Here is a 19732-nt window from a genome sequence, read left to right as displayed (position 1 = left end):
TAAGTTTACACCGCCTTTGATAAAATAAAAATTGACATGTGAAAATTTTCATGAGTTAAGGGCACATCTATAACAGTGATGTTTCACCTCTATCCCACTCATGTATGGGGGGAGTACATCATCGTTACACAAAAGTTATACTTCAGCTTATAGAAAAATACTTACATGTACCTGAAACATGTTTCATGTAGTGTTTTTTTTTTTTTTTTTCACTGCAATTCATAGAGGCATGCATTCAAAATAGGGCTAATGACCAAATGATGTTATAGGGTTTTGAGATTTTAGCTTGTGTGACTGGTGATTATGTTTTGGTGATCGATTACATTAAATCTTCATCAGGTGATAATTTTGGGAAAAACTTTTAGCTTGTGGTAATGTTTTTTTTTTTTGTAAGCGATCTTGCAAACACAAAACGCCAACCACAAAAAGCCCACCACAAGTATAAGTCTTTGCCCGGATTGACACACAAGCATAGATGATGCCTATGCCGTGCGACATCAACAATAACATAAATAACTACAGGATGACTAAACGCGGAGTGATGATGAAAGTTGCAATTGATTGATTTTGTTCTTATTCTCTCACTCATTTTGGATACTATCATAGTATAAATAATTAGTAATTAGCCTATGCACAGTTGACTGGTTGTCAAGAAATTTTATCATTTAGTTACTTATATATAGGGTAATTAGGATCCGGTGGCACATGCTTTTGACATATATTGGACACATATTTTTGTGAAGTTCACTTTCTGTGATGTATTTAAATTATCTAACCGTTTATCAGCTACTTTGTTTTTTTATTTTCAACCCAAATAATTAACCTGCACTACGTTGTTGCCTCTTTTCTGTATGCATTTTTCCGTGCACGCTTCATGCCAAAAGAAGAACGAGCAAGCCACTTACTTAGAGGATTTGAAGGATCACATTGATGATTTTGTTAATGCATACTTGCCTCAAGACCACCGTGCAAAAGGTTTGTTCCCCTTTCGCATTTAATACTTGTACGGCATGTCTGCAAATGTTTTCATTGTTCAATCGGTTTGCTTCTAATTTTGATTAGGTAATTTTGCATTCGTTTTTAGTTCTTTGGAATGTCAAAGAGTTGTCGCAGAGATGAGCAATGATACCAAGGAAGTTGGAGCGAATTACCTTTGTAAAATAACAAAATAAGAATTTTTTTGCAGCAAATAAAAATCTTTCCTATCCTGAGATATTTTTATTTAGATTAATCAATGTTATCCCAACATATATTATTAGCTCAAATTCATATATTGCAGCTGATTTCTAATCCCACAGCAACGTGCGGGCATTACTATCTAGTATATACTAAAAGAGTAACCTTCAACTTAATTCCCGTCGTATCCTTTTAGACTCAGATTACTGTTACTTATACAGTGGATTTCCGATTTTGTCCTCGCCCAATTTTCTTTTATTTCAACTTTGCCCCTTTTGCTTTGCTGTCAAATGAATAACGATTTTGTGACGCGTGGGATCCTCGACCGCTTCCTTCCTTTATTCCCCCTCCCTCCTCACCTCATATGGCAAACCCTCGTCCCTCTTCACCTCGTCTAAACACCATGAGCTAGAAGAGAGACAAACCCTGCTTCTCCCGCCACGCCCCCTACTCCGGGTCGAAACACCGTCGTCCCCTGCCTCCACATTCGGAACCCAAACCCGAGCTCGACAAGCCCACTTACAAGCAACCTACCGTGCCACCGACTCCGCTCAAGCCGCCATTGCTGCCTCTCTCGACCCATCATTCGGTATCACCATCGAATCCAAAAAAGTACTGATCTTTCCTCTTCAATTGACCCAAAGAAGCTTTCTTTTTACTATTTAATTTCTGGGTTTTCGAATTTTTGTTGAAATTTGGGGTTTTGCCGCAGCTGCAGGTGCTTTGGCCGACGGACTCACTTGCCCAGTGGCCGAAGGGAGTTGGAGCTGGTGCTGAAATTAGAGATTCCGGTGCCAGGTCGTTGGAAAGTTCGATCACTGCTGCCACCAGTTCACGCAGGCCTCATCTCTAAGCTTTGGGATCTGTAGACTGCTACAACTGCAGGGGTAAGCTCTGTGATAAATCTTTTAATTCACTCTATATTTCTTTTTTCATCTGGGTAATTAACTAATTTCAGGCCAGGTCAAACGCCGCAGCGGCCTCGCTCCATTTTCCAAAATCCTCTTCACTTAGGTAAGCAATTCAGACTTTGGTTCAGTTTTCATTATGCCCAATTTTGTGTTTATACCTAAATTTTTTTTTAAAACTGATTTGGGGTTACTGAAATAGGCATGCTCGATGAGTGCTGCAGCACTGCCATCCCTGAATCAGAAGATAGTCGGAAGAAGGAAGAAGAAGAAGAAGAAGAAGAAGGTCGCGGAATATTGAAAGCTTTTAGCTTTGTGAAGGTATTCTTTTTCGAACTCACTTCTTGCTTTTGTTGCACTGAATTGGTATATTGGGTTCGAATTGCGATGACGATGAAGTGTTTTGAGGGAAAGACTTGAGTGAGATTGCAACTGAGAGACATAGGTTCAAGTTGAATTGTGTAAAAAATAAAAGAGATTTCAAATTTGGTTGACACTGGGAAACTATGAAGATTTAATGGTGGTTGGAATCATTGATCTAACCAAAGTGGGTTTCTGTATCATGTATTTCATGAGTAGAACTGACATATCATCTATATAATTGACTGAATTATATACTCTAAATATCAAACTTTCTTAATGTCATATGATCAGTATGAATGGATTTGATATGGGAAGGTTTGCCTCTAAACTAAATCCCATTCCCAAGTGATGTTATGTGACAGAATTTATTCCGCACTAAGTCTTTAAAGGAAATATTCATTAGTTTATACTCATAGCTGTTGTACTTACAGGTTAGTTTTATATATTTTTTTTAAGAACCATGCATAGTAGTTGTTAAATATTATGACATTTGAAAATCCTTAATTCTGTGATTGGGATATGATTACTATGTATTCGCTTTATTTAATTAAAATTTACGAGCGATGGAAAATTTAAAATTAATTTATGCAACAATTATTAGGCACTATGTTTCAGTGAAGTTCAAAATGAAGGTGAAGGCGATATCTGTATCCTTCTACACATGCATTTAGGAAACTTTGATGATTCACCTATATTCCACCAACTGGTATGTTCATTCTCTAAACTTTTATATTTATTGTCATTATCGTATGTTAATATTATGCCATATAATAGGGCAAATGACAAGTCATCCAATGTAGTTACTGTTAAATAGTATGATAAAGCGAAATGTAATCAGTTCTGTTAGTTACTATAATTAGTTAAGATAGTTGAGGGTATTCTTGTAACTAGCCTAAGGCAGCTAAGGCTATATATATTCACATCTGTGTAACTGATTTTATTATTCAATACAATCAGAAAACTTAACAGAGAAAGTTTTCTATTTCAATATGGTATCACGATCGTTTCTTGATCGCTTCTCTCTAATTCTTTGCCTTTTTGTCTTCGATCTCTCTTGAATCTTGATCTCTTCAAGATATGGCTGCTCAATTTGACTCGCCACCAACTGGATCGTCTTCTCCGATTATCTCTCCTTCGGTCCAAAACCCTAATTCTTCCTCTAATCCCAGTCCTTTGAACTCGTATACCTTTCTTACGATTCACAACATTGGTAGTATGGTGCCGATCAAGCTGAAACAATCCAACTATTTGCCATGGCGAGCACTGTTTGCTCCCATTTTCCGCCAATGCAAACTTCTTGGTATCATTGATGGCACTGAGATCTGTCCTTCGCCCTTCTTCCCTGATCGCTCGATGAACCCTGCCTTTGAGGATTGGTATGAAAAGGATCAAAATCTTTTGATTTGGCTTAATTCTACCCTCTCCGAAGAAATCATTCCATTCACAGTTGGTGTTTCTTCTTCTCGCGAGCTCTGGGTAAAGCTTGAACAGCGCTTTGGTGGAGTTTCGGAGGCTCACATTCACCAATTGCGATCGCGACTCCAATCAATTCAGAAAGGCTCTCAATCCATCTCTGATTATCTGCAACAAATCAAGGAAATTGCTGATTCCTTGCAAGCTGCTGGTGCCTCAGTGTTCGATCGTGACCTAATTGCTGCTACACTTCATGGATTGCCTGATGAATTCGAATCTTTTATTGATTCCATCATGTTGCGGTTATCTTCTACCTCCCTTGATGAGCTCCATGGTCTCTTACTCACCAAAGAGTTATCTATGGCTCGCCGCCGACCTATTATTCCTTCTTCTGCTACTGAGCCTTTTCAAGCATTTTCTGTACACTCTCAACCTCCCCTGCTTCCTACTCCATCTGCTTTTGCTGCTCAAAATCAACCCCTTCACTCTGCTTCTTGGTTTAACTCAAACCGTGGTAAGCCATTTCGAGGTAATTTCTCTTCCAATCGCAACAGTCGCAATTTTCATAATTCTTGTGGTACTTTCCCTACAAATCGTGGCAATCGAAATTATCAAGGATCTCGCCATTTTCAAGGTTCTTCCACCTTCAAAGTTCCTTGTCAGATCTGTGGTTCTACAAGTCATGAGGCAATTGACTGCTTTGATCGTATGAATCCGGACATCTGTGGTCGAATCCCTCCAGCCAAACTTGCTGCTATGTGTGCGCATCATTCAGTCAAACCATCTCAGCCCTGGTTGATTGACTCTGGTGCCACTTCCCACATCACCAATGATGTAGCTAATATTTCTTCTCCTACTCCCTACACTGGAGAGGACAAAGTCTACATTGGCGATGGTAAAGGATTGTTTATTCATCATATTGGTTCATCATCTCTGCACACTCCACATAATTCCTTTAAACTGAGCAATGTTTTACATGTTCCATTCATGAAACACAATCTCCTGTCTGCTTATCAGTTTCTTAAGGATAATAACTGTTCATTGACTCTTGACCCTTATGGATCCACTGTCAAGGATCGCATTTCGGGGAAGATGCTTTTGCACGGCCCTGTTAGGGATGGTTTCTATCCTCTCCAAGGTTCCACCAGTCTCCATCAATCTCCCTCAGCTCTTCTTAGCATCAAAGCACCTGTCACACTATGGCACAAGCGCCTTGGACATCCTTCCTCCTCCATTTTCAGAAGGGTTATATCTACTAATAATCTTGCACTACAAGGCAAGAAGAGTGTTGATTTTTTCTGCTCAGATTGTGCACTTGCTAAGAACCACAAGCTTCCTTTTGGAGTGGCTTCTTCATCAACAACTCAAAGTCTCCAACTTCTGCATTGTGATCTATGGGAACCTGCCTCTGTTACATCTAATAGTGGTTTCAAGTATTACCTACTTCTTGTTGATGACTTTAGCAAATATAGTTGGTTTTTTCCATTGAAGTCCAAATCTGATGTATTTTCTACATTTGTTACTTTCAAAAGCTATGTAGAAAACTTCAGTGGCAATAAAATCAAGATTCTGCGCTCAAATTCAGGGGGTGAATTCACCAGTCACTCCCTTGCTTCTTTTCTTCGTGCACATGGTATATTACATCAATTTAGTTGTCCACATACTCGTGAACAAAATGGTTGTGCAGAGAGGAAGCATCGCCATCTTGTTGAGACAGCTCGAACATTACTTGTTGCCTCTCATGTTCCTCAAGTGTTTTGGGTTAAAGCCTTCTCCACTGCCATATATCTTATTAATAGGCTTCCTATTTCTGGTCTTACAAAGTCTCCTTGGGAACTTCACTTCAATCAACACCCAGATTACTCTAAACTGAAAGTTTTTGGCTGTCAATGTTATCCCTGGCTTAAGCCTTACATTCCCAGCAAACTGGAAGCTAAAAGCAAAAGTTGTGTGTTTTTGGGATATAGTCTACAACATAAAGGCGATAGGTGTCTTGATCCCGTTACAAATAGGATCTACATATCTCGACATGTTGTTTTTGATGAACACTCTTATACATTCAAGTCCCTGCTGAGTCACAGTTCAAATTCAGAGACTTCATCTCCAGCATATTCTCCATCCTTGGATCTTCACTTCCGCAAATATGTCTCAAGTTCTCCTACAACTAGTACCTCTTCAGAATCACCATGTCCTTCTGCACCTACTTCTATTCCTCAGATCTCACCTCCACCTGAAGTTCCTTCATGCACTCAGTCAGTGGATCATTCTCTCAGTTCTTCCAGTTCTTTCTCTCTCAGTAATTCTTCTCTTGTGCCTATTCAGCCAAGTCATCCACCAATTTCTGAGAATACACATCCTATGATTACAAGATCTAAGGCTGGAATATACAAGTCTCGAGCTTATTCAGCAACCAAACATCCACTTCCTGTTTATCCTGACTTTGTTCCTAGTACTTATTTGCAAGCATCAAAGCATGCTCACTGGAGAGTTGCCATGCAAGCTGAATATAATGCTTTAATCTCCACGGGCACTTGGTCTCTTGTTCCTCCTCATCCTTCTCAGAATGTAGTTGGTTGTAAATGGGTTTTCCGGGTCAAGAAAAATCCTGATGGCACTCTTGACAAGCACAAAGTCCGCTTGGTGGCAAAGGGATTTCATCAGCAAGAAGGAGTTGACTTTCAAGAAACCTTCAGTCCTGTTGCTAAACCCGTTGCCATTCGAATTCTTTTTACACTTGCTGTCCAATATAATTGGTTCTTGAATCAATTAGACATTAGCAATGCCTTTCTTCATGGAGACTTAAAGGAGGATGTTTACATGCAACAGCCCCCAAGTTTTCTTGATTCCAACTCTTCCCATTTTGTTTGCAAGCTGAAAAAATCCTTATATGGTCTTAAACAAGCTCCTCGAGCTTGGTTTGATAAATTGTTTCAAGCCCTTCATACCCTTGGGTTTCACCAATCCCAATCTGATGCTTCTTTGTTTGTCCTTCATGGACCTCAGTTAGTCATTGTTCTTGTTTATGTGGACGATATTCTAGTTACTGGCCCCAATTCTCAACTCTATCAACAGTTTATCCAGCAACTGAGCACTCAGTTTCCAGTGAAAGATCTTGGTCCTTTACACTATTTCTTGAGATTGGAAGTTCACAGATCTCCCAATGGCCTCTTTCTCCATCAGACCAAGTACTTACTTGATCTCCTCAAGAAAACAAATATGGAAGGTGCCAAACCTTGTTGCACTCCTCTCGGGTCTCAGAAGCTGGACCACAGTGGGCCTCTCTTATCCCACTGAATATCGTTCCATAGTTGGTGGATTACAATATCTCACTTGGACTCGACTGTATCTTGCATTTGCTGTTAATCAGATATGTCAGTTTATGCATGCTCCAAGAGAACAACACCTTCAAGCAGCAAAAAGGGTTCTTAGATTTCTTAAAGGTTCTATTTCTCATGGTTTATGGTTTACTAAAGGTCCCATCACTCTTTCAGCTTACTCTGATGCTGATTGGGCTGGCTACACATTTGACAGGCAGTCCACCATTGGATATTGTGTTTTTCTTGGCTCTAATCTCATCAGTTGGAGTGCAAAGAAACAAAGCACTGTTGCTCGTTCCTCTACAGAAGCTGAATATTGTTCTTTAGCTCATACTGCAGCAGAACTCACTTGGGTTTGCAAAATTCTCAAAGATCTTCATTTCCCTCTTCCTACTCTACCTACCCTATGGTGTGATAATATCTCTACAATCTCTTTAGCCTCTAATCCTATTTTTCATGCTCGAACCAAGCATGTTGAGATTGACTATCACTATATCCGGGAGTTGGTTCTTGCAAATCTCATCAAAGTTCAATATGTTTGTAGTGAAGACCAATTGGCTGATATTCACACCAAATCTGTCTAAGAGCAGGTTCTCTTTTCTCTGTTCCAAGCTTCCAATTGGAATCCTCACTGATTCCTCCTTTAGCTTGAGGGGGTGTAATAGGGCAAATGACAAGTCATCCAATGTAGTTACTGTTAAATAGTATGATAAAGCTAAATGTAATCAGTTCTGTTAGTTACTGTAATTAGTTAAGATAGTTGAGGGTATTCTTGTAACTAGCCTAAGGCAGCTAAGGCTATATATATTCACATCTGTGTAACTGATTTTATTATTCAATACAATCAGAAAACTTACAGAGAAAGTTTTCTATTTCAATACCATAAAAAGCTGAAATCAAATTTGTTGTTTTGCTCGCTGATCTTATTGTCATAGGTTACAATTTCACATTTTTACTTTCAATTCTTCTTCGTTTTTTCTTTTTTCTTTTTGGAAAGCATGAGTGTAAAGTTTGATCACTGAGTTTGACAAACAAATATATTGAAATATAAAAATTGAATTAAATTTGTCAACTAGATTATCTTTTTCTTTTTCAAATTGGTATTACATATTGAAAAAAATATAACAATGATTGTTCGTTTGTTTGGATGAGGTGAAATCCAAATTTATGCGACGGGAAGAAGTAAAAAAGTTTTATTTCCCCTTATGCATCCTGCAAATGATTAGGTAAAAACAGTAAGAATTGCAAATAATGTTAATCGTTATTTTCTTTTTTTTTTTCCTTCTAACCAACAATGCAGTAAGGATATTGCTTATGAATAATTATTGTAAAATGAACTCTTTATCTTAGTTTGTTGGTAAATATCACATATTCATTATTCATCCATTGTACATATATATCTTACTCCTAATTATTCATGTATATCTTACTTCTAATTGTTTTTTGATTGTGGTAATCTATTGTTTTACTCATTCACTCTACTCTACAGATTTGTTTGAAAACTAGCAGGAAGAAAGAATGAGACGGTTGGAGTGCAGAGTGGAAGTTTACTTTGATGCTAATAGGTTGGATGACCAGGTGAAATTTTCATTTTGAGATGTATATATACGTTCGCTGCTTACATATAAATTACTTTGTGTACCTGCGACCACTTGTTTGATTGCCCTGTTGTTTTGGCTGCTTACTCAACCTTTTTATACGTAGGAGAGATTTGAGTTTTATCATTACAACTAAATGTCCATAGACACATGATACAGATTGAAACAAATGTAAAATTTAAAATGGTATGAATCAGGACAGTTGCAAACTGTGATTTGCAGACCTTAAAACGGAGAAGTAACTTCTCACTTCAATTCCGCAGCATAATCCAGCTTTTGAGTCCAGTTTTCAGGTATGGGGTTTCTCAGCTACCTCTTTTTTGAAACGAAACATTTGAGTAATACTTGCCAGGATATCCAATTAATTAGATCAATTTTTGTTTAATTGGGATTCTTAAATTTGATTTTAGGGATTTTAATTTGATTGGGTTTTGGGTTTACGATTTCAATTTAACAGTTCTATATTTATATTTTCTTGACTCTGTAAAAAAATTTACATAATTTTGAATACTGATACATAACTAAAACTCATTTTTGCCTAAAATACTGTTTGTTAAACACTGGTCTCCCATTAAGGTCTGATTTCTCAATCCAATGTTTCTTTGCTGTCTAAGATGATTTTGGGTTATATCACTCAGAAACAATTTATTTTTTTGAATTATTTTTTTCGCTAAGAAAGTGAAAATCCCTAGCCTTTAGATTTTCCAGTATTTTGTCGGTAATAATAATTTTTTTGCGGCTTTATACGTGTCTCTGTTTCTAAATATGATGATCTCTTAATTTACCATTGTAGCTTTTGTAATATGATGATCTCTTAATTTGCTTTGACATATCTTCTTTACTTCCTCTTCTAGCTCTATATATGATTCCATTGCCAAATAATTATTCCATATTTCCTATTTTTACAGGAAGCAAATCATTGAATACACACGGAAAATTAAAAGAGTTTTAGTTTTTGAATTCATATTCAATGAATTTGAAATGGAGAACTTGGTTGATTGAGACAGAGAGAATCCGACAGCTCCAAACTCTGATCTGCTGATCTCGAAATGGAGAAGTTACTTCTTGCTTTACTTTCACAACGTAAACCAGCTCCTCAGTTCAGTTCTTAAATATGAGGTTTTTCAACTACCACTTTTCTGTAATGAAACATGCAGTACTCGCCAGGATATCCAATTAATTAGGTAGTTTTTGTTTAATTGAGATTCTTAATTTCATACTATGGATTTTAATTTGATTGGATTCTATATTTTCGAAACTCAAGGTAAAAATTGATACATAGTTTCAAATACATAGGATTAGTTTCATAACTTTATGGGTTGCCTTGTTATTGTTTTTGGTTGCAGATTTAATCCCTTGAACTTGAATTGGATCACTCTATGGGACTTTCTGTTGTTTGGCTTTCTTCTCTCTTCACATTTCTCTCACTCCCTTGCTCAATAACTTTTCACCATTTTCGGTTCTTTCTGAGAGTTGAATGAGATCTGGGCAGTCACTTAAATTCAGGGTAGCTCTATAAATCCTCTCGGTTTTTTTTTAAAATATTTTTCTCTGTTCTGTAGATTTCACCAAACAGCAGAGAATAAAGTTGGCATTATCCGTGGAGAATTCAGTTTTTCCCATCTTATTCCATAAAACTGAATTTTCAGTTATTTAAAGATCTGAATTTTTTCAACCAGATGCTGCTGATGTTTTTGGTTGGTGCTTGCTTGCAACGCAATTTGGTGCTATAAAGTTTTGCGTTTTACAATCTGTTCATGTTTAAACCTCTTCCAATTTTGCAATTATGTGTAAATCTTGCAGGTCAAGATGCGACACCTATCTGGGCAATGTCTGGATGTCTAGGCTTGGATGGAGACTTGGAATTATGGAAGAGGTGAAGGAGCTTAGCTCTATCTCATTAGCTCTTATCTGTTATGTTTAAGCTCATTGGTACTGGCTCTGAGGTTTTTCGAAACTCTCCATTTTCTTTTATTAATGTAAAAGAAGTGATGCAAATCCAGTAAAAGTATAAATAAGAACTATTAGGGAAAAAATAGTTGTATAATTCCAAGCCTTGAAGAAGGCTACAAATATATGAGAACGAAATATCTTCGGAGTGTTTATGTTTGTTCATTTCTCCCTTATGGTTTTTTATGCCTTTTAATGCTTGAACAACGATGCAGGTCAATCAAGCAGATAAGATTTAGAAAGAAAACTCCACATCTATTGCCAGCAATGCTCAGTGGGAGAAGTATAGGAAACCAAAGCTTACAAATCCGATGCCTTTTAGGTTTAGAATTGATGTATATGATACCTGTTGTGACTAATTTCTTTAATAAGCAGTAATAGCGTTGATGCTTTATGTGATATGTTTTGGGTTTTTTGAAGGAAGCAACTTTGGAGAAAAGAGCTCATGCGCCACTGAAGGAGATCACATTAGTCAGGACTCCAGGGGCAAATTCAACAAGCAAACATCATAACGTGATAAAGGTATTTACGCATGAATCTGAACAATTACATTGTGTATCATTGTCATATAGCCAAATTTGTTATGTGTGATGGTGTATTTATGCATGACTGAAATGGATAATGTAACAATTTATAATTTTGGGTTTACTAATTTTCTGCTTTTTTATGATTTATTTGATGAAAGTCAATCTTCAGGTACATTTTTCAAATAGGTGGTCATCAATTCTCATGAATACTGCTCCTCTGGTTTTTTAGGCTACAAACGTTGAATTTAGTATTCTTATATTTTAGGGAGTTTTAACGAAAGGCCCACGGTACTGTTCACTTTAACGAAAAACCACATTTTTACATTAAAAAGTCAAACCTAGTATTATTCACTTTACCCTTTATTTTGTTCTCATCATTAAAACTCAAAGTTTTCAAGCCCTTTTCATTAGTTTTCCTTATATTCTAAAGTTATTGAATTTGAATAACTATTGAAATTATTGAATTTGGTATTTCTGTGTTATATTGGAGTAGTAATAGATTTTCTTTCAGTAACTTTTGACGATGTATTAAATCTAAATAAATTTCTCAGTGTGTACATATAATGCACATCATCTGTTCTCCGTTGGTCGATGTGGGATCTCACAATATTTTAAAATTATAAAAACTGTAGTTTTTTGTGGGTCATTACACAATGAACAAAGATGAATTGTGAGAACTAAATATTGCTTTCATAAATATCCGTGAATTACTGTGTATAATTTGGACGATGTATTAATCTAAATAAATTTCTGAGTGTGTTTTCAGTTTAAATAATTTTGACATATGTGTGCATGAGTCTAATTGATCCTCAAACAATATGCTTGTTGGCCAATAGAAATTATTAATCTATTAGCTAATGCAGATTGGATGAAACATATTAGTATGCGTTCAAATTCTGGATATGAAAATATAATTGTCTCCAGTAATACTAAATTTCGTTATCGTTATGATATAGATCAAGTGGATTAATTATAGCTACGTGGGGTGCTTCAGAGTGTAAGGCATGTGGATAACTTTTCAGTGGTCGAATCGTGTTCTTCAAAATGTTTTGATTAATTTTCTTGAAGTTCAGTTGCTAGCTAGTATTTTTTTTTTTATTAAGAACATGTTTCACATGAAAGAACGTAGGACCAATCAGTAATATGCATAATGATTTGGACGAAAGTTAGCTAAGGCATCAGCCACAAATGCAGTTGCTAGCTAGTACAGTAGTAGCTATATTACTCATCTTTTATTTCATGTTTTTATTAACTATTAGGTGTACCAACAGTTATGTAAATTTGGAACATTTTTCAACATTAAGACATGATATTTGGAGCTAATGAAGGGTTTGGCGCAAAACTGAGCGCAGTGGTGTTTTAGGATTCATACCGCCAATAAGACTTTTTTCACTCTCTTCAGACCTGACTTTTTTTTATAAACAATAAAAAAAATCTTGTCTGTAAGATATATACGATCTCATATTTTTCACTAAAAAAGAAAAGAAAAGGAAAGGTAAGATCTCATGTGATTGGTACAGGGTAGGCATGCATGGACTTGTAATACAAGTCAAGAAAAATATTAAAGGGGATCCTATCTTCTATAAGTAGCATGGTAATCGATATACAGTTCTACTTTCGCTGATTCATAGGGCTTCCATCCCAAAAACTTTAACTTCCATATTTCACACAATATTCTCTCCAAAATGCCGCCGGTAAGCCTTTTCATATATGTATATATTTTACTACTCTTGCATCTTGTTGCAGTTATGTACCTTTTTTCTTTTAATCCAACTGAAACTAATTAATAAGGCGGGAAGGTTTTCTTAAATTAGCTGACATTAATTAAATGTATAAATTGATCATGTTGTTTATACATCTTTTGTACAAATTGATGGTGCAGCAAATGAAGATCGTTGTGAAGGTGCCAATGCACTGCGACAAATGCAGAACCAAGGCCTTGAAGATTGCAGCTGCTGCACACGGTATGTGCCTTTTGATATTATCATGATTCAAATTTTCTTTCAACGATTTCATTGTTGATTATAGTTGGCATGGTTATTAAAGAGTATCATAATTAATGAAAATTAATGAAAGCAGGTGTTAGTAAAGTGTCGATAGAAGGAGCAAACAAAGATCAGGTGGAGGTGATAGGGGATGATGTAGACTCGGTTTGCTTGACGAGGTCATTGAGGAAAAAGCTCGGCTGTTCCTGCACCATAATCAAAGTTGAAGAAGTGAAGCCGGCAGATAAAACTGATAAAAAGCCTCCAGCTCCTAAACCTTGTTCAGCTCCTCCACCTTGTCCTTGTCCAGCTCCTAAACCTTGTCCTTGTCCAGCTCCTCCACCTTGTCCTTGTCCAGCTCCTAAACCTTGTCCTTGTCCAGCTCCTCTACCTTGTCCTTGTCCAGCTCCTAAACCTTGTCCAGCTCCTCCACCTTGTTCAGCTCCTTCACCAAGCTGTGTTCAAAACTGTTGCGCTACCCAGTTTCGTCCAATGTACTGTGAAGTGGTTCATGAATATCCAGAACCAACCACTTGCTCCATAATGTAATTGCGTATGACATGAATAAGTTGAACTTGATTATGATCATTTTCATTTTCTCTTTTCCCTTGTAGATGCATGGATCTAAAGTTCATAAGAAATATTTTTATATCAATTGCTTGTCTCTTTGAAATTTTGTTTGTGTTTCTGCTTGTGCCTTTTTCATGTGTTTCCTAACCCATATGGAATTGCTCAGGTACTAGGAAACACTTCTGATCATAACAAGTTTGTCAGAAACACTTTCATAAGTGCTTTTATCAGAAACACTTTTATGACAAACATAACAAGTTTGTAATCCAAAGAGACCGTCATTTATATGAGTTGCCTTTAATTATGTACTTGTACTGATCCATACGAATTTTCGACCAATAAATGGGTGAAAGTATGATTATATAGCAGCATGTGTGGATGCATGGTTAATCAGGGTGTCAACGCACTTAAATTATCTCTATTTCTTGATTTCTCTACAAAATGGGTCCTGTCCACCTAAGATTTCTCCGCGTGTGGGTGGCTGTTAACCACAAGGTCGAAGGTTCAACCAATCTTCTAGGGGTCCGTTTCTTTTATTTTTCCATAAAAAATGAGTTATTCCATTGATGAAGCAGCCAAAATACATTAGTACATTCTAGCCAAGATATGTTGTGGGTGTTGTCTAGCTTTACGAGTGATGTGGACTCGCTTGTTACGGTGACTTTTCTGAGCTTGAGCATAGATCAGTGGTGGCCGATCAGGCCATCTACTTTATTTAATGTATACACAAGATTCTTTGTAAATTAAGAAATTGATCATTGGAGATGATGCACCCATATTATTGTTTTCTTTCATCATCAAACCAGGAAAAGAAAAAGGATAGGGAAGATCAAAGAATTGAGCTGACTAGGTAGAATACTAAAGAAGAAGGCTCGAAAGTTATGACTCCAACTCAATAACAAATTAGGGTGTAATTTCACCACAAGAGTAGAAATGTGGTGATGACACAACTTTATTATATCCAAGAGATGATTTCGTTTTGCTTTTGATTTTGGGACTGAAGGTTTCATTGCGAAAAAACCATTGGAGGCAACTTAATTTTATGTACATTACACATACGAAAACTTATTACTTGCCACATCATATAGTGAATCATTGTAGTCTAAAACTGTCTAGGTGGTCCAGTGGTTGGAGACGAATTCTACACGGCATATGTCTTGGGTTTGATTCCTGGAGCTAGGTGAATCACAAGATGGTGGCCAGGGGAGACTAAAATGCCTATGTAAGTCTTCTCGGCCCTCGAAAGAGTAGACTGTTGTGACAAAGCCACCGGCTGATCATCTTTTTAAAAAATGAAATAAAACTATCATTTCTCTAACATTTTTCTATTATAAAATAATAAACTTTTTTTTTTTGAACCAGGTAAAAGCTTAAACTTAATTTCAAATTCGACTTTCAATTTGCATAACATTATTCTTCCTCTACGTACTTTACAGGGAATTCATCGAAAGATGGCCAAGTTAATGGACATGGATTGTCTGCCCTCCCCCATCCCCTCCTATTTTTGTGGTCACGGTTAAGCCACGTCAACATTTTATATTGATTTTTTTATAGAAATAATAAAACAAAAAGCAATGGGAATATAAAATGTTGACGTAACTTAACCGTGACCACAGAAATAGGAGGGGATGGAAAATGTATGGAATGGGGAGGGCAAACAACCCAAGTCCCAAGTTAATCTACAACATGTACCCAAGTCCCAAGTCCATAAAAAATGAGTTACTCCATTGATGAAGCAGCCAAAATACAATCTAGCCAAGGTCTGTTGTGGGTGTTGTCTAGCTTTACGAGTGATGTGGAAGTTGCGGTGACTTTTGTGAGCTTGAGTATAGATCAGTGGTGGCCGATCAGGCCATCTACTTTATTTAATGTATACACGAGATTCTTTGTAAATTAAGAAATTGATCATTGGAGATGATGCACCCATATTATTGTTTTCTTTCATCATCAAACCAGGAAAAGAAAAAGGATAGGGAAGACCAAAGAATTGAGCTGACTAGGTAGAATACTAAAGAAGAAGGCTCGAAAGTTATGACTCCAACTCAATAACAAATTAGGGTGAAATTTCACCGCAAGAGTAGAAATGTGGTGATGACACAACTTTATTATATCCAAAGGATGATTTCGTTTGTTTTTGATTTTGGGACTGAAGGTTTCATTGCGAAAAAACAATTGGAGGCAACTTAATTTTATGTACATTACACATACGAAGACTTATTACTTGCCACATCAGATAGTGAATCATTGTAGTCTAAAACTGTCTAGGTGGTCCAGTGGTTGGAGACGAATTCTACACTGCATATGTCTTGGGTTTGATTCCTGGAGCTAGGTGAATCACAAGATGGTGGCCAGGGGAGACTAAAATGCCTATGTAAGTCTTCTCGGCCCTCAAAAGAGTAGACTGTTGTGACAAAGCCACCGGCTGATCATCTTTTTAAAAAATGAAATAAAACTGTCGTTTCTCTAACATTTTTCTATTATAAAATAATAAACTTTTTTTTTTGAACCGGGTAAAAGCTTAAACTTAATTTCAAATTCGACTTTCAATATGCGTAACATTATTCTCCCTATACGTACTTTACAGGGAATTCATCGAAAGATGGCCAAACTAATCTACACCATGCAGGGAATTCATCGAAAGATGGCCAAGTTAATGGACCTGGATTGTCTGCCCTCCCCCATCCCATACCCTTCCCATCCTCTCCTATTTTTGTGGTCACGGTTAAGTCACATCAACATTTTAAATTGATTTTTTTTATAGAAATAATAAGACAAAAAGCAATGAAAATGTGAAATATTGACGTGACTTGACCGTAACCATAGAAATAGGAGGAGATGAAAAATGTATGGAATGGGAAGGGCAGACAACCCAAGTCTCAAGTTAATCTACACCATGTACTACTCTTGTGACCTCCGGCCCCCACGACCCGACAAAGCTAAATCATAGCCATGTACTACTCTTGTGACCTCCGGCCCCCGCCACCCGACAAAGCTAGGTAGAATAGTTCAATCGTTGCCATGCACTACTCTTGTTGGCCTCAAAGTGAGGTTACAATCGAGGTAGAATAGTTCAATCATAGGCACCCGATCCACATGTCAAGTAAGCTACTGTTTAATTGATCTTATCTCTTTATCTATTGGTTAATTGATCTTTTCTCTTTATCTATTGTTTAATTGATCTTTTCTCTTATTATGCTATCTCCAATTAAACAACCAAATGTTAAACTAAATTATATGTAGGGTTTTTATCACGGTTTGGTCTTTGAAATCGGACCTTCCTATCCAGTGTTCTAAAAATCGGCCTAGGCTCTAGGCAGTGGTCAACTGCTGCGATTAACCTATAGTCGGGAGGAAAATCTAGGAAGGGATCAGGCGGGAGCCGAAGCGGTCCAGGCGGTGCTTGGGCGGCCTAGGTGGGCGATTGGATGGCCTAGGCGGTCTTGGCATTTCACTGTCTTTTTGTGTTTTCAAAATACGGAAGGAGGAATGCAGAGCATAGCTGCACAGTTAGTGGGTTTTGAATTCCAGCGAGGAAGACGAGAGGAAGAAGAAGAAGAGAGAAAATGGAGGGTACATGCGTATAGCTAGCACAATGGTGCCCCACCTCCCTCCCTTATATGTATCTTGGTTTCCCACCCTCCATTTTTTTTATGTAAATATTTTAAAGGAAAACTAATGAAAAAAACTTGAAAACTTTGAGTTTTAATAATAAGGACAAAATAAAGAGTAAAGTGAATAGTATCAGGATTGACTTTTTAGTGTAAAAATGTCGTTTTTCGTTAAAGTAAACAATACCGTAGGCTTTTCGTTAAAACTCCCTTATTTTAAATTGTTGATTAAATACTTTCTTTTGTTGTCAAATACTTTGTTTTCAAAGATTAAATGATTTCTAAACATATATTTGGCACATTTATTCTTCTTTAAATGCACTATAAATTCATATCATCTTTGAAAAAATTTCCTAAAGTACTACAAATTTGTATCATTTGAACTTGTATCTTATTCCATCAAATTCATCAACATACTAATGATATAATTTGTGTATTTTTCTACTTCTATTTTTGCATTTTATCATTCTTTTATTATTCATACAAATATATTTTTTTTAGGTGTAAATAGACACTTATTTACAAGATATATAATAAATTTACATAAATCCGCCTAGGCCGCCTAGGCGCTAGGCCCCTGCCTGCCTCCCGACTAACGCCTAGCAATTTTTAGAACCTTGTTCCTATCAAAATGATTTTTGAAATTAAAAATCCATCAATTTGATCCCTAAAAATGGACCGCAAATCAATTCAATCATTTTGTTACATTTTCATTAAATTCTCTGTTAATATGCTTATGTGGCAAACGAGTGAGTCACATGGATACAATCATATGGTGTCACGTGGATTAATCATAAAACCAATTTTTGTATCTTCAAAGGTGGGGATCCTACTTTTAACTCTGAAGTTAATATGCGCAAGTCATGAGCACCCTGCTTTTTAATGTTATATAAAATTGTCTTTAAGTATTGAGCCCAAAGCTAAACATGACTTTGCAAGGGAGTGATCCTTATATGTATATTCTCATCCCTACCTAGCACGAGGCCTTTTGGGAGCTCACTGGCTTTGGGTTCCATAGGAACTTCGAAGTTAAGCGAGAAGGGCGCACGAGAGCACTCCCAGGATAGGTGACCCATTGGGAAATTCTCGTGTGAGTTCCCAAAAACAAAACCGTGAGGGCGTGATCGGGGCCCAAAGCGGACAATATCGTGCTACGGTGGTGGAGCGGGGCCGGGAAGTGGTCCCCTCCGGGCCGGGATGTGACAATTTGGTATCAGAGCCTAACCCTGGCTGTGGTGTGCCGACGAGGACGTCGGGCTCCTAAGGGAGGTGGATTGTAAGATCCCACATCACCCATGGGAGTGATCCTTATATGTATATTCCCATCTCTACCTAGCACGAGGCCTTTTGGGAGTTCACCGGCTATGGGTTCCGTAGGAACTTCGAAGTTAAGCGAGAAGGGGGCTAGAGCAATCCCATGATGGGTGACCCACTGGGAAGTTGCTCGTGAGTTCCCAAAAACAAAACCGTGAGGGAATGGTAAGCCTAAAGCGGACAATATCGTGCTACGGTGGTGGAGCGGGCCAGGGAAGTGATCTACCCCGGGCCGGGATGTGACATTTGATATCAAAGCCTAACCCTGGTCATGTGTGTGCCGACGAGGACGTTGGGCCCCTAAGGGGGGTGGATTGTGACATCTCACATCGCCCAGGGGAGTGATCCTTATATGTATATTCTCATCCCTACCTAGCACGAGGCCTTTTGGGAGCTCACTGGCTTCGGATTCCGTAGGAACTCCGAAGTTAAGCGAGAAGGGGGCTAGAGCAATCCCATGATAGGTGACCTACTGGGAAGTTGCTCGTGAGTTTCGAAAGACAAAACCATGAGGGAATGGTAAGCCCAAAGCGGACAATATCGTGCTACGATGGTGGAGTCGGGCCTGGGAAGTGGTCCCGCCAGGGCCGGGATGTGACATCGTTTGTAATACTTTGTGTAATAATCAATTAAAAAAAAAAGGCGTAATTTAAAGGCTTGCACATATATATGATTCGTGTCATGAAGTTCACTTTATTCATTCTGGAATCACAAGAAGCTTCTACAGCTAGCTAGCTAGCTGCTATGTGTATTTCACGTAAAGTACTTAAGAAATGAAAGATTAATTTCCAACTAATAATTTTAATCAAATCAAAGTAGAATCGACTGGGTCTTACTAAAGAATTTGAGTAATCTACAGTGGCTTTGACCAAGCGTGTGGAAACCTAGGCTTTTAAGCTGTGGGAATATCTCGTCTGCTGTTGAGATTAGTCAACAGCAGGTAATGATATTATAAGACGACGAAGCTCCTGTAAATACAGCATAGCTTTTTGCTACTTTTTAT

General features: G+C 37.5%; 1 protein-coding gene across 45 annotated transcripts; it reads left to right on the top strand.

Moving 5' to 3' along the window:
• Nucleotides 1-1354: 1354 nt before the first annotated feature.
• On the top strand, nt 1355-13892 carry LOC137715624 (retrovirus-related Pol polyprotein from transposon RE1). 45 transcript variants are annotated; one of them, XM_088691685.1, is made up of 14 exons: nt 1355-1788; nt 1889-2063; nt 2140-2190; nt 2287-2405; nt 3049-3153; nt 8667-8755; nt 8973-9068; nt 9684-9894; nt 10122-10282; nt 10579-10651; nt 11146-11247; nt 12209-12946; nt 13135-13216; nt 13332-13892. In XM_088691685.1, exons 12-14 carry the CDS (start codon nt 12938-12940, stop codon nt 13784-13786), a joined length of 546 nt encoding a protein of 181 aa, XP_088547811.1. In that variant the 5' UTR covers nt 1355-1788; nt 1889-2063; nt 2140-2190; nt 2287-2405; nt 3049-3153; nt 8667-8755; nt 8973-9068; nt 9684-9894; nt 10122-10282; nt 10579-10651; nt 11146-11247; nt 12209-12937; the 3' UTR covers nt 13787-13892. The 45 variants fall into 45 exon arrangements, with proteins under 45 accessions (XP_088547811.1, XP_088547792.1, XP_088547796.1 ...); XM_088691666.1 differs by lacking the exon at nt 12209-12946 and adding an exon at nt 10941-11047 and having other exon boundaries at nt 1360-1788; nt 11150-11247; XM_088691670.1 differs by lacking the exons at nt 10122-10282; nt 12209-12946 and adding exons at nt 10338-10472; nt 10941-11047 and having other exon boundaries at nt 1360-1788; nt 9684-9959; nt 11150-11247.
• The last annotated feature ends 5840 nt before the right edge of the window (nt 13893-19732 follow it).

The sequence above is a fragment of the Pyrus communis genome, chromosome 3, assembly GCF_041283825.1.
Source record: "Pyrus communis isolate YQ-2024b chromosome 3, ASM4128382v1, whole genome shotgun sequence".
In the NCBI taxonomy this organism is placed as follows: Eukaryota; Viridiplantae; Streptophyta; class Magnoliopsida; order Rosales; family Rosaceae; genus Pyrus; species Pyrus communis.
The sequence above is the reverse complement of the archived record's forward strand: the minus strand, read 5'-3'. Positions and strand labels throughout refer to the sequence as shown.